Genomic DNA, 12,694 nt, shown 5'->3' on the forward strand with positions numbered 1-12,694 from the left:
GGCGGCGGGCGGCGGGCGCCGGTTGGGCCCGGGCGCGGCGGGGGCGGGCGCGGGGGCGCTGACGGCAGCGCGGGGCCGGTGTGGAGGCGGGGCCGCGCCCCGCACGGCTTTGTGCTCGCCGCCAGCGCCGCCGCCGCCTCCCCGGGCTCGGCTCGGCGCCGCTCGGCTCGGCTCGGCTCGGCTCGGCTCGGCGCGGCCCCGCTCCGCTCCGCGCTATGCGCGCCGTGCCTCCCCGCGGCCGCTTCCCCGCCGGCGGGGCGCTGGCGGCCCCGCTGTGAGCGCGGCGGGGCAGGGGGCGAGCGGAGCGGCGCGGAGCGGGGAAGGGAGCGCGGCGCCATGCGGGGCCCGGGGCTGGCGCTGGGGCTGCTGCTGCCGCTGCTGCTGGGCGCGGCGTGGCTGGCGTGCGGGCAGAACGAGACGGAGCCCATCGTGCTGGAGGGGAAGTGCCTCGTGGTGTGCGACTCCAACCCCACGTCCGACCCCACCGGCACGGCGCTCGGCATCTCCGTGCGCTCCGGCAGCGCCAAGGTCGCCTTCTCCGCCATCCGCAGCACCAACCACGAGCCCTCCGAGATGAGCAACCGCACCATGATCATCTACTTCGACCAGGTGGGGCGGCCGGGGGGGGGCGAGGGGCCGGGGGGGCCGCCGGGGGAGGCCGCGGGGCTCGGCGGCGGCGCTGACGGTGCCCTTCCCTCGCAGGTACTAGTGAACATCGGCAGCAACTTCGACTCGGAGAGGAGCACTTTCATAGCGCCCAGGAAAGGGATTTACAGTTTTAATTTTCACGTGGTGAAAGTCTACAACAGGCAAACCATCCAGGTCAGCCCCGCTTCGCTCCGCGGGACCGGCGGGCGCGGGGGGGGAGCGGCCCGGGGCGGCGGCGGGGACGGGACCGGCCCACGGGCATCATAGGGCTCCCCCCGCAGCCCCCCCGGCGGCGGCAAGGGGCCGCGGGCACCCCCCGGCCTCTGCGCGGCCCCTGCCACCGTGAGGTGGCCCGGGCCGGAGGTGGCAGCCCTCCGAGGTGGTGGCAGCCCTCCCGAGGTGGTAGCATCCCACCGTAGGTAGCACCGTGCCCGAGGTGGTGGCATCCTGCTGGCCAGGACGGGCCCCACGCTGTCGCCAGCTTCAGGCACGTCCCTGGGCAGAGCCCAGGGAAGCGCTGCCCGGCCCCGGCTCCTCACTGCTCCCGGGAGGTCTCACGGGGGCTTGGGGTGCGGGGAGGCGCCTGTGGCACGGATCCCATCGCGAATATAGCTCAGCGTGTGCAGATACCTGTACGCATACGCGCCTTTTGTGTGGGGTTCGATGCGTATGCGCCTCTAGGTAGGGATAAGAAACTATCGGTGTGAAGCCAGGTAGCATAACCTAGGCAGAAAATCTGTCTGTGCAGCGATGTACATCGAAAAGGGGAACGCAGAGCTGTGGCACCATGCTGGTGTAAGTGGCTTCACACATCCAGATCGGGCGGGTAGTGTATTATTAATGTGGGGTACGCGGCCCTGAGATCATTAGAGTGAGCTGAGCAGAGCTTATTGACTGTTGTGGCATATTGTCTTTGCTGCCTAACAAAGGAAAACTACCTCCTGAATACACTTCAAACGCGCTGACTCTGGCGGCTGTGGCTCTGCACCTCACGTCTCTGAGGTTTCGCATAAAGCCATCTTTCAATAAGTATGAGCTCTTTTCATAGCCTGAAAACATACAGGCACCCTATTGAAATCCTTCAAAATAGGATCAATGTCCTGTTTTATATGCACCGGGTGTTTTGATGTGGGTCTGAAACAGCGGTGAAAGCCTTATTCCTTTAGAGTACATACCTTAGCTGGGTTCGGATTGATATTTAATTTTTATGGGGCTGGAGTTTCAGCTGTCAAAAGAGGCCCTTTCCTAACTAAGCATTTTACCTGCTAGGCGAACCCCGGCGGTGTCATTGTCTGGCTTTAATTGACAGAGGGCTTTGTTTTATCTTGCTCTTTAGGTGAGTTTGATGCTAAATGGGTGGCCAGTGATTTCTGCCTTTGCAGGGGACCAAGATGTGACCCGAGAAGCTGCTAGCAATGGAGTCCTGATTCAGATGGAGAAAGGAGACAGAGCTTATCTAAAACTGGAGAGAGGCAACTTGATGGGAGGCTGGAAGTATTCGACGTTCTCTGGATTTCTAGTGTTCCCACTTTAAAGCACTTCTCAACCGAGGAAAGGGAGAACCGCAAGTCAGAGAATCTCTTACAAATTCCCAAGTCGTAGCTGGGTTTAAAGAGCCGTGGACAGCAGACTTTTTACATTCAAATATTAAAGAAGCTAAATCCTGCTTAGGTTTGTGTACATCCGCTTTGAAGAATTACTACTTATTTTTGTTGTGTTGCAGCCAACAGGCGGGAGACACTATAATTGATCAAACCCCCATTTATATTCCTCTCTCTCCTCCCACAAAATTAGTTCCCATCTCTGTGTCACTGGTGTAATCTGCCATCGTTCCCCCATGGTTTCTGCCTCACACAAGTAGACTTTAGATATTTTCATTGTCCTTTACAGCATATTTTGTAGTTTTGTTTTTAAAACATGTTAATCTTGACTCTTTCTCTGAGTTTAACTTTTAAAAAAGCAAAGTATTTTTGAATACGTGGATGCCATGATGGAAGGAAAAAATGCAATTCTTGCTGTGTACTGGCTGGCTAAAGGAAAAATTTATACACGAAGAACTATTCACAGCTAAGGCTGACTAGAGTATTTCAATATTTCTATGTAATTCTGAGTGATTGTGAAATTTAAGGCTGCTAAATGTTTTGATGCTTGTTTTGCTCTTGTAAAATGTGGCCCAACTAAATGCCAGGAAGTATATTGAACTTTTACTATTACTCTGTAATATATGTGTGAATATCGAAAATTAATTTTTGCTTTAATTCAATAAAGTTTCAATGGGACTTTTATTTTTCTTAACCAGAAATAAGGTTCCTCAATGCAGGCAGGCGGGGGGCGGCGCGGCGCAGGCAGCGGGGCGGGAGAAGCGCGCAGCCCCCGGGCAGGGCTGGCGGCCCCACCGCTAGGCAGCTTCCTGCGGGCCCTCACATCCGATTATTGATAGCATTTATCTGTATGATAGTCTAGAGACCAGATCGCATTTTATACAGCCGTCTAAAACTATCTTACGATGTATACTTCGATGCTCGTATTATTTATTCGCTCGTATTATTTTGTTTACAGCCTTTTCAAGATGTAAATGCTATAATTTTGCAGTACTCAAAGAGATGACTACTTTTATTAAACGGTGCTGACCCGGATTTCGGTTGTATCTAAACTTTGGCGTGAAACGAAGGGGCTCGGCGGGGCTCGGGGGCAGCCCTGCGCCCAGGCTGCGGCACACCTCGAGGGGTTTTTGCGTCCCCGGCTCCCCGCGAGGAGTTTAACGTGCTCCTCGGGGACGGGGATCGAGACGAGAACGATGAGTTTCGTGCTTTATTCCCAGGTTTGGCCCCGGCTGGAGAGCCGCGGGGCGGCCGCGGGCTCTGCCGCTTCGCTTCCAGGTGCGACGCGGGAGCCGCTCCGCAGCAGCCGCTGCCCTATGAAGGGGGCTCGGAGGCGCCTTTCCCCCCGCAGCCCGCGGCCCCCCGGCGCTGGGAGCCCCCCGGACCCCGGCGGGAGCTGCTCGGGAGCCCCAGCGCCGGCAGCCGCCGGCGAGGAAACGACCGAGCTCTGCGGAGCAGGGTTCGTGACGGGAGGTGGCTTTCGCCTGGAGTTCGGACCCGCGCCCCGGAGCCGGCGTGCGGCCGCGGAGCACTCTGTCAGCGCCTTCCCCGCGGCCCCGGGCCGCTCCCTGCGGCAGCGCCCGGCTCTGCCCCGCGCCGGAGGCAGCCCGGAGCCGGCCGGGACGGGTGAGGGCGCGGAGCGGAGCTGCCCCGGGACCGCGGCACGGAGAGAGCGGGCGGCAGCGCCCGAGGCCGCGGGGCTGGTGGTGGTGCTGATGCTCCTCTTCTTGTCCTTTTTTTTTTTTTTTTTTCTCTTTCTCCCTCCCTCTCCCTCAACGCGAAGCAAACAAAGCCGCCACCTTCCTTCCACCGCAACTTTCCGCGGTCGTTACAGCCCGGTTAGCGCGCCGCAGCCGGGCGGGGCCGTAAAATCCCCACACCGGTAGCCGTAAAGCCCCACACCGCCGCCGGGCAGCCCCGCTGCCCCGCGCCGCGGCGCTGCCGGCCCCGCCGGGAGCGATGTTGGAGGGGCCGCCTCCCGGCCGCGGGTACCCCGCTGTCCCTCCGACGGGGCTCCCCCGGCCGCCGGCTCCCCGCTGGGCCCGTGGCCGCGGCCCCGCGCGGGGAGCTGGGGGCGGCAAGGTCAGGCCCCCGCCCTCACAGGCCGCAGCCGCCATTTTAGGCAGCGGCGCCGGCCGCCGCCTCACGACGGGCTCGTGGCCGGGCGGGAGTGGGTGAGGGCCGCGGTGGGCGCCCTGCCTCCCTGAGGGGGCCCGGGGGCTCCTCAGGGCTCCCTTGGGTGCCCAGGCCTCGTCCCCGTCTCCTCAGGGCTCCAGCCGCCCTTAGCCCTTCCCACACCCGCTGTCCTGCTCGGCCCGCTTCCAGGCATGCGGCCGTGCCTTGGCTTTGAGCCCTGAGCGGCTGTGACTCTTTACAAGGCTTTAATATATCTTCAGTTGATGTAAGTAATGTCTGATTGAATTTATTGCTGATTAGAGTTGAGCATCAGTTTACACAACAAGAAATTATGTTTCATTCAGTTCATTAGCATGACTAGTGTTTGGTTTATGAGCATATCACTAATGGTAATGACCAGAGCTGATTGATTTCTAATGTGAATATAATTACACAGATGTAGGGGAATTAAAGAAAAAAAAAATCCGCATTGTTAATTGTTGGTTTTTTAGGGAGTGCATGTGGGGGTGAGGGGGCGGAAAGGGAGAAACAAACCAACTTGCTTCTGTGTGAAAAATGTGAACATAAAGATTAATAGCTCCAGTAGGAGACAGCGAGTTGGATCCAAAAGAAGAAGTCAAATGCCGTTAACCCTGGGAATAGTTAATGCACATCCCATATTGCAAAACATAATTTTCCCTCTTCTACCCCCCCAGGTACGGCTTGAAGCTCAATAAGTTTGCTGGGAAGAGGTCGTTCCCGAGGAGCGGTCAGAGGCTGGGCTTCGCGCATCGCCGGGCAGCCAGCTCCCTCCAGCCTCTCCAGGCTGGTGTGCCGGCAGCGGCGTGCTGAGCGGGCTCGGCTCCAAGGCAGAGCCGCTGCCGGGAAGAGGGGAGAGCTGCTTCTTCCTCCGGGGTCAGAGCGAGCAGCAGAGCTGCAGGATTGCGGATGGCAGCGCCTGGCAGGGAGCGCCCCGCCTGCCCCGCTGCCCTGATCTTTTCTGGCTGGAGCAGGGTGAAGGTGAGCGAGAGGTAAGAGGAGCAGAGTGGGACGGCGTGGTCCAGCCGCCAGGTGGGATTTTGGAGGGGACGGTACTCAAGTACGGGGTTAGAGCTAGTCTGAAGCAGCCTGTGCACTTCAGCTCTGTCTCATCTGTGTGCTGTGTCCCCGAGGGTGACCTCTGGGATCATCTGTTCCACTGAGGTGGAAGGGTTATCGGGAGCACAGTGATCAGAGAGTTCTGCTGGAGATGCTTCCAGTGGTATGTGAGAGACGAGGGGTGCAGGCTCATGTTCCACGGGAAGCCCTGTGGTGTAGAAATTGGGGGAGTGGGGGCAAGAAGGAGCAGGAGGGAGGTTACTTGCAGAGCTGATTTTCCTGCCTTCCCTCAGGCAGGGTCAGAGGGGGAATTATGGGGTATATTATGCCAGCTAAGAGTTGCCAAAGGGCCTGTCTGATTGCTTTCCCACAAAGAAAAGAGGCCTTGTGCGTCTGTGGTGAGAAACGGGCCTCACTGTGGGAGAAGAGGGCTCAGGCAAGACTGGCAGTAATCAGTCACACCGTCCTTGGGACATTGCTGGTCTCTATGCCCTCAGCACTTCTGCTGGAAACCCAGCATGAACCAGAGGCTGCATTGCCTGCACTGGGGATATCTGAATTAAGCACATTTCTCCCAACTTCCACTAGCATCTCCAGGCTTCCATGGATGCAGGGCAATGGAGTGCCTCTGCTTTAGTGGTCCTGTATCTGTAGCAGTGTTCACCCCAGTGTTAGCAGCTGTGCACATCTGAGTGCAGAGCTGTCCCTTCCTAACCCCCATTGCGACTGTGAGCCTTCCATTGGACAAGTGAGGATGATGACGCTGTTCATCCTGCAGTTTTAGACCTATGTTGGAGTCACAGTAAAGAGCCTTTTTAAGTTTCGCCAGTTGAACTTAGTTTCTTACAGTGTGAGATTTCTAACAAGAAATGGTTGATGTTCTGGATTGCTGAAAAGCCCAGTTTGGGGAATTTTCCTTCAGGAGGGAGTGGTAGTCCTATCAGAGAATGGTTCTAGCATTGCACAGGCATCTGGACTTGCAGAGAAGTTCCCAAGAGTCTCCTGCTTCTTGTGCCAAGGTCACTAACAAAAATGAATGGAGTGTCAGGAGTTTTCCCTGAAGACTGCTGCTTCCAGTGCTCTGGTTATCAGCTTATCAGCAGCCTTTTAATTCTCATTCTACCGTAGCGTAGCAGGTCATACACATTTTGATCTTACCCTCATGCTTTCTCTTGTGTGCACCCCTGCTGCATTTTGGAGAGTAGTTCTATTTGGGGAAGACTGTGAAACTCTGCTAAGCTATCAGAGGAAAGAAGACCTGAGGAAGAGAAGCTGGAAGAATCTGAGCACAAGAAAGACAGATGTGATTACTTTTCATTAATTAATCTTGTTGTGTACAGTATATTAGAAGACATATCAGTGCATCAACTTCAGTTATATTTCCAGTCTGAAATATTGAAAATTTCTTTGCCAGAGATATCCAGAAATAATCTGCCTTTTTTTTTTTTTTGGTCTATACAACTTTCATTCAGGGGCTAGAGGATCACAGAAGGACTCCTGCTTTGTTTGCAATTAGTAGTCAGTCAGCTTATAGTGGAAATGCTCATTTAATTCTTGCACTTCATGGTAATAAATTTTAATGTGCTTTTGATATTTTGGGCTTCAGGGTCATTCAAGTCAGGGCCATCCTCCTTGAGCTTCTTCTATACTGGCACTGTTTCCTAACTTTGTCAGTAGTAAATAACACTTTTTAAAAGGTAAATACTAGTGAAAATAAACGTAATCCTGAACGCTTTCTGTTAATAATGAAAATAACAAGTAACTTCATGACGGTTGTTCTCAGTGCTGCTGTCACCGAAGTAATTCTGTATTTCTCTGTTATCAAATAAAAAGTCTGGATTTAAAAAAAAGTGAGCATGTCATATTGCTCATTCTAACATTTTTCCTTCAAAATCCCATGTGAAACACTGCAGACTACCTGATCTGCTGACCCGATTAATAACATTTCCATTGAAAGAACAGGGAAGTATTGTGTTTATTCCCACTTACGTGGTACTGTTCTTCATTTCATAATTGTTAAAATCTGGTCTACAGAACTTGAAATTTCATGGGTCAGTTCTTCTTCATACTTTGATTTTCCCTGTAACTTAACTAATGTGCTAAAATTATTGATTGGCGTTGATCCGTAACTCCCCTCTGAATGTTTGTATCATTTCTTTATCTGGTTTTGTATTTCCCAGCTGTCAGCTGAGCTGAATTTCCTTATGATTCTGTCTGTTGAGGTGTAGGGAAAGAGAAGCTTCTGATCTCTCTCCTTTTAATCTGATTTTATTGTTCCTTTGCTGTCTTCTTTCTGGGTGATTAATCTCACTATTTTAGTCTTCGAAGAGCCTTTCCAAGGGCTTGATTGTTCTTAGAACCTGGAGGATTGCAGCCCCTAGTTTTAAAACACCTCCTTGGAAATGGCACAACCAGTTCTATCCAGAATATTGAGCTGATGATCTGCAATTATTATATACATACTAGAAATAATAATTCAGGTAGCCATGTAGTTTGTTATGTGGCCAACATTTTGCAGTGATGAACTGAGCAGAGATCTTTACTGAATTTCCTGCAATATTCCCAGGTCCCTATCGTGGCTTGATTAAGCTAATTGAGAGCCCAGCAAGTAATTCGGCACCATTAATATGCATAAACTTACCAACTTCGCATTTAGCTTATCATGTATGTGAAAAATTGCACAGCTCTGATCAGAATTAAGTTATTTGCCCACATTGGGCTAAGACATAAGTGAGTCTTGAAGTGCTGGTTTAGTGCAGTATTTTTTGTCCGTGAAAGTCGTAGTTATTTTCCTAATGGAGGTAGTGGAAACACTTTGTTGACTAGAAGGGGCTTTGGAATGGATACGTGGAGAGAAAATCATCTTCTTTCTCTAAGTGGAGGAGGAGGATCTTTCATTATTAAAGCAGAAGTGCCAGCGCTCAGATTTCAAGGCGTAGTTTTAAATTCCAGTGGGTTGTTAAATGAGATTTTTCTGCTGACAAAAATTTGCATAGCTGTATTGCAGTGCAAATTCTTGCAACTTATTTCACCCGTGGGACATTGTGGCAGAAACCAGGAAATAGTGTTGTTACAGAAATACCTCCCAGTCCTATTACCTCTGCAGTTGCGTGCAACTGCTATATCTACACGAGATGAAGATTATTTGGATAACTAGAACTTTGCAAGAAACATATCCATGTTCCTGTTCTTCTACTTTATTTTCATTTTGGTTGTGTGATACTGACTGAATTTTTTTGGCCTTGTTTTTGAGATCATATAAAACTTTTGGATAACTGGGGGGCATCCCAGTGGCAAAGGCATGGTATAAGATGTAGTTGTCCAGAAGTTAAGATGTCTAAGATAGATTTTTGAAGATAATTGGAGTGTCAGAGGGTCAGAGCTGTCCAGTGTTACCTGGTGATGGTCACGTTAAGATGCATCAGTATAGAGTTCTGGTGGCCTCACCTGTTCTAGTCCTGTGACAAACTCGCCCTACTTAAAATATTTGTAACCATTTATTAAGGATGTAGAAAAGGAAGAACAGTTAAAAGCATTGAAACATAAAATGTCAAGTAAAGTATTTGTTTGAATAACATCCCTTATTATTTTTCCTTCAAATGGTAGATGGATTTATAAAAGAAACCATCTCCTCTCTGTCCACTAGCAGTCTTTTAGATGATACTGAAGGTTGGAATATTTGTCCCGTGTGAGAAAAAAATTGTTGAATTGGTCTGGAGCTGTTTTAAGACAAAACAAGTGAAATGCATACAAAAACGTGGAGAACGTGGTATCAAAGACAGAAACACAAGTTCTGTTTCTTTTCCTTTTTTGTGGATTTTTATGGCTCAGATTCTCATAGCATAAGGCAGTATTGGTTCCTCTGAAACCAGGCAAACTGATGTTCAGGTTCTCTAGGCCAGCTAGTCAATACCCACAGGTTTGATCATGACTGCTTTATGGTAATAACAGTGGTAATGCAGCCAAATCCCTTTGGTTATACTTCAGCAGCTGGGAAGATAAATGAGTCCTATATAACTACGAATCAACTGGAGAATGATAATTTTAGTTTAATGTTTAAGCATGTTTTTAATGTTCCCCTTATTGCAGTGTGTTTTCAGCAAAGCTGGAAGATGTTGCAAATACAACATAGGGGTGTTGTTTCTAAATTGATATCATTAAGAGCTGGTCTGATTAGTGCGATTAATGTCAGCGTGTTCCAAAGAAGGGGAGGGTTCTTTTTTTTCAGGTTGGCTTCCCATGTATGCTCTTAATTTGAAGTTGTGTGAATACATGTTATATTTTCTGAATAGATCTGTCACATCTTACCTTAATGGTGACAGCATATCATACCACGCTGTGTTTCTGTCTTACCGTAGCTACACTAGTGTCTCATGAATGCTTCTGCACAAAGGCTGCTGTAGGTAGTGCAGCTGAGTGAGTTCCTGTCTGACTCAGATGCCTCTAGCTCAGGCTTTTACCTCTGCAATTTATGGAAATTTTCTTCCTGCTACACTGTGGCCAGGTTGCATCTAACCTCATGTCCATTCTCAGGGTCAGAGGAAGAATGCCAGACAACCCTTACTGCTTCTGTGCAGCAGGAAAGCATTTTTGCAAGCCTGAAGGGGGGGGACTGTTATGTGATGGGAAGCACTAATCGCTTAAGGGAAAGCAAGGTAAGGTCTGGCCACAGTTGACCACTTAGAGCGAAGCTTTAAACCCTTTGCCACAGCACTTCTTTGCCTACAACACTGGCAATGTGCTGTTGAAGGACAGTCCTTTAGATGTTGAAACATTTTCTGTGTATGTCTTCTCAAGCTGTTGCTCATCTTCTGTGATCCCTCCACCACTTGTGCAGCTTCTCATTTTTTTTTAACTGGTTTAGTCAGTTTCTTCTGGTAAAGCCCAATACTTTAGCCCTGCCAGCCAAGAGAAGGCCACCTTTTCTGTGTTAACTCAGTTTGTGTCTGCCTCGTTATGTATCTACTTCTGTCATCTCTGAGTTGAACTTTAAACAATTCTTTCCATTAGTACCCCTTTCCAGTTTTCTCCACTACTTTTACGGGTTGTTCATGCTGTGCTTGTGCTTTTCCTTTTCTAACTTAATCTTATTTAGAAAGAAGAATCCAGTTGATATACAGTATCACAATCTGTGCTGGAAACCAGTAATACGTTAATTCTGACTGAAGTACTGGCTACCCACATCTCATTGGTTCTTCAGGAAATGATAGAGATAGATATCAATATATGGAGTTACTTTGCTGAGAGGCCTACAGGTTTGCAAAACACTTAAGAATGTGCTTGATGTGAAAAGTCTGTTTATCCAGTTGAAAGCAACAAGGTGCTTCATGTTATTAAAGTTAAAGCACTTAAGCATAAGTTTATCAGCCATGAATACCTTCAGGCTGGATAACAGAAGAGGGTTATTTTATATTTAAACCAGCAAATAAGTGGCCTTTTAAAAATTGGAACATTCTTTTAGAAGGAATTATGGGCACCAGTCAGCCCATTCTGAGGTGAATCTTGTCTGTTTGTTTAAAAAAAAAAAAAAAAACACAGTTATGGAGCTTAGTTCTGTATTTGCATTTAAGCCCAAGGTAGACAGTGCGTTTCTTTTACTATTATTTAAAGGTGTATTTTTATTGATGCTCATTGGCATGCTGATGTGCTGTTAAACACAGTAACAGAAACTAATAAAAAACATTGCTCTGGGTTGTAAACTTATGCAAGAGCTGAGGTGTGGTTTCAGTGTCTGCTTTGCTGAACCAAGGAGATAAATTGTACATGTGTCTTTGGCTGGCATGCTTTACTTTATTATCTGTACAGGACAGGACAACGACTCTTCCCGTTCCCAGTCATGCATGGCATAAGAGCCCAGAATAATTACCCTAGTGGTAGCTCTTTAAATAAGCATCCATCTCGGTTCATGGCTGAGCATGAAGTTTCTCATGGTTCAGAGTTCAGTGTTACAAGGGAATAAAATACTTCTCACTAAATAATAGTGGGAACACAGTAGGAGGCATTTTGTTGAGGGCATACAAGCTATTGTCCTACCCTTGCCCAGAAAGCAACATACGTCAAACAGAAGATGTCTTCCTTACATTCTAGCTAAATCAATGTTATTTCTTCCAGAATACTGCTGCTACCATTCCTAGAGATAAAAAACCATAGCTCACTGTCAGATAATTCTTCCTCTTGGGCTTTCTGTACTTGACCAGTGGTTTTTTAGTTTTGTTAGAAAAGGAAGACTTTCGTTATCCCCGGAAGATTAAATTACCTTGCTGGCAAATCTGGTTCATTGAAGAAAGAGAGGAGGAAAAGCAGATAGGGAAGAAATAGAAAAGAAAATAATTTCAGGGTATCTTTATAGTCTCCTATTGTTAGGATGTCAATTACTATCATATATCACCTATACCACAAACTTGTCATACCTAATGTTATTTTTTCTTTCTTTTTTTTTCCTCCAACTAGTAGGAAATTTCTCAATTATCCATAGGATTTTTTTTTATTATTATAGTTGGTCTCACCTTTAAAATACAGCCGTGATGCTCAGAGATTTAGTTTTTAACATCCAGTTGAGAAGGATGAGTATTATAGGATCATAGGTTTTCTATCCAGGTCTGCATTCCATGGGAATGATTGCAGAAAATAGTGCCCTTTCCCACTTTTTTATATGGTACTGCTCTGTTTCAAATGCTGTTACCTCACACTACAGAACTGCTAAGAATGCTAGATTAAGCAGTGTATTCCATAACTGTGGGCTCTGATTTAACACTGTAACACCCCTTTTGATGAGTGCAGAGTGTGTTCAGTTACTGTAAACATGGGCTTTCCAAAATGGGCTATAGGAGTAGAAAGAAGGTTAATGAACCAGTTACTGAGGAAAAGAAAAAAAAGCTTCTCTAATTGACAAAAAGGTCTGCAGGGAGTCAGCTAGATTGCATGCAGTTGTGGCAAGCAGGCTGTGGTCTGTGATCGTGGACAGTGGTTAGTTATTGATGGCTGTATTAGGCATTCTGATTTCTGAGAGACAGCTGCAGTGTGCTTAGCTCTTAGCAGTTGTGGGTGGTTTTTTTTTTGCCTCCACGGAAATCAGACTTGCAGGGTACCAAGAATTAAGGGAAGCACATACTCTCAATACATGTCAACTTGCTAACTTTAGGTACAGATCTTCCCTTTTCTCAGTGATGTGAGAACAAGTGACTGATGTCCCTTGGAGAGCAGGTATTCACCCCAGCCCTGGAAGGACAGGA

At 48.6% G+C, this 12,694-nt stretch overlaps 2 protein-coding genes across 2 annotated transcripts in view; both read left to right on the forward strand.

The window, feature by feature from the left end:
* The first annotated feature begins 143 nt into the window (after positions 1-143).
* Positions 144-2,940, forward strand: CBLN1 (cerebellin 1 precursor). Its single transcript, XM_080552989.1, has 3 exons — positions 144-609; positions 703-822; positions 1,985-2,940. The coding sequence occupies exons 1-3, from the start codon at positions 337-339 to the stop codon at positions 2,180-2,182; spliced, it is 591 nt and encodes a 196-aa protein (XP_080409115.1). The 5' UTR covers positions 144-336; the 3' UTR covers positions 2,183-2,940.
* Positions 2,830-12,694, forward strand: part of LOC308176367 (uncharacterized protein) — a gene marked incomplete at its 5' end in the record, with an annotated part of 32,180 nt that continues 22,315 nt past the window's right edge. The window contains 3 exons of the mRNA XM_080551990.1: positions 2,830-2,839; positions 3,320-3,875; positions 5,081-5,395. Coding sequence (XP_080408116.1) covers positions 2,830-2,839; positions 3,320-3,875; positions 5,081-5,216 — 702 coding nt within the window. The 3' untranslated portion in view covers positions 5,217-5,395. The remainder of the gene's footprint in view (positions 2,840-3,319; positions 3,876-5,080; positions 5,396-12,694) is intronic.

This window comes from Anser brachyrhynchus (assembly GCF_964034855.1).
Source record: "Anser brachyrhynchus genome assembly, chromosome: 12".
Classification (NCBI taxonomy): Eukaryota; Metazoa; Chordata; class Aves; order Anseriformes; family Anatidae; genus Anser; species Anser brachyrhynchus.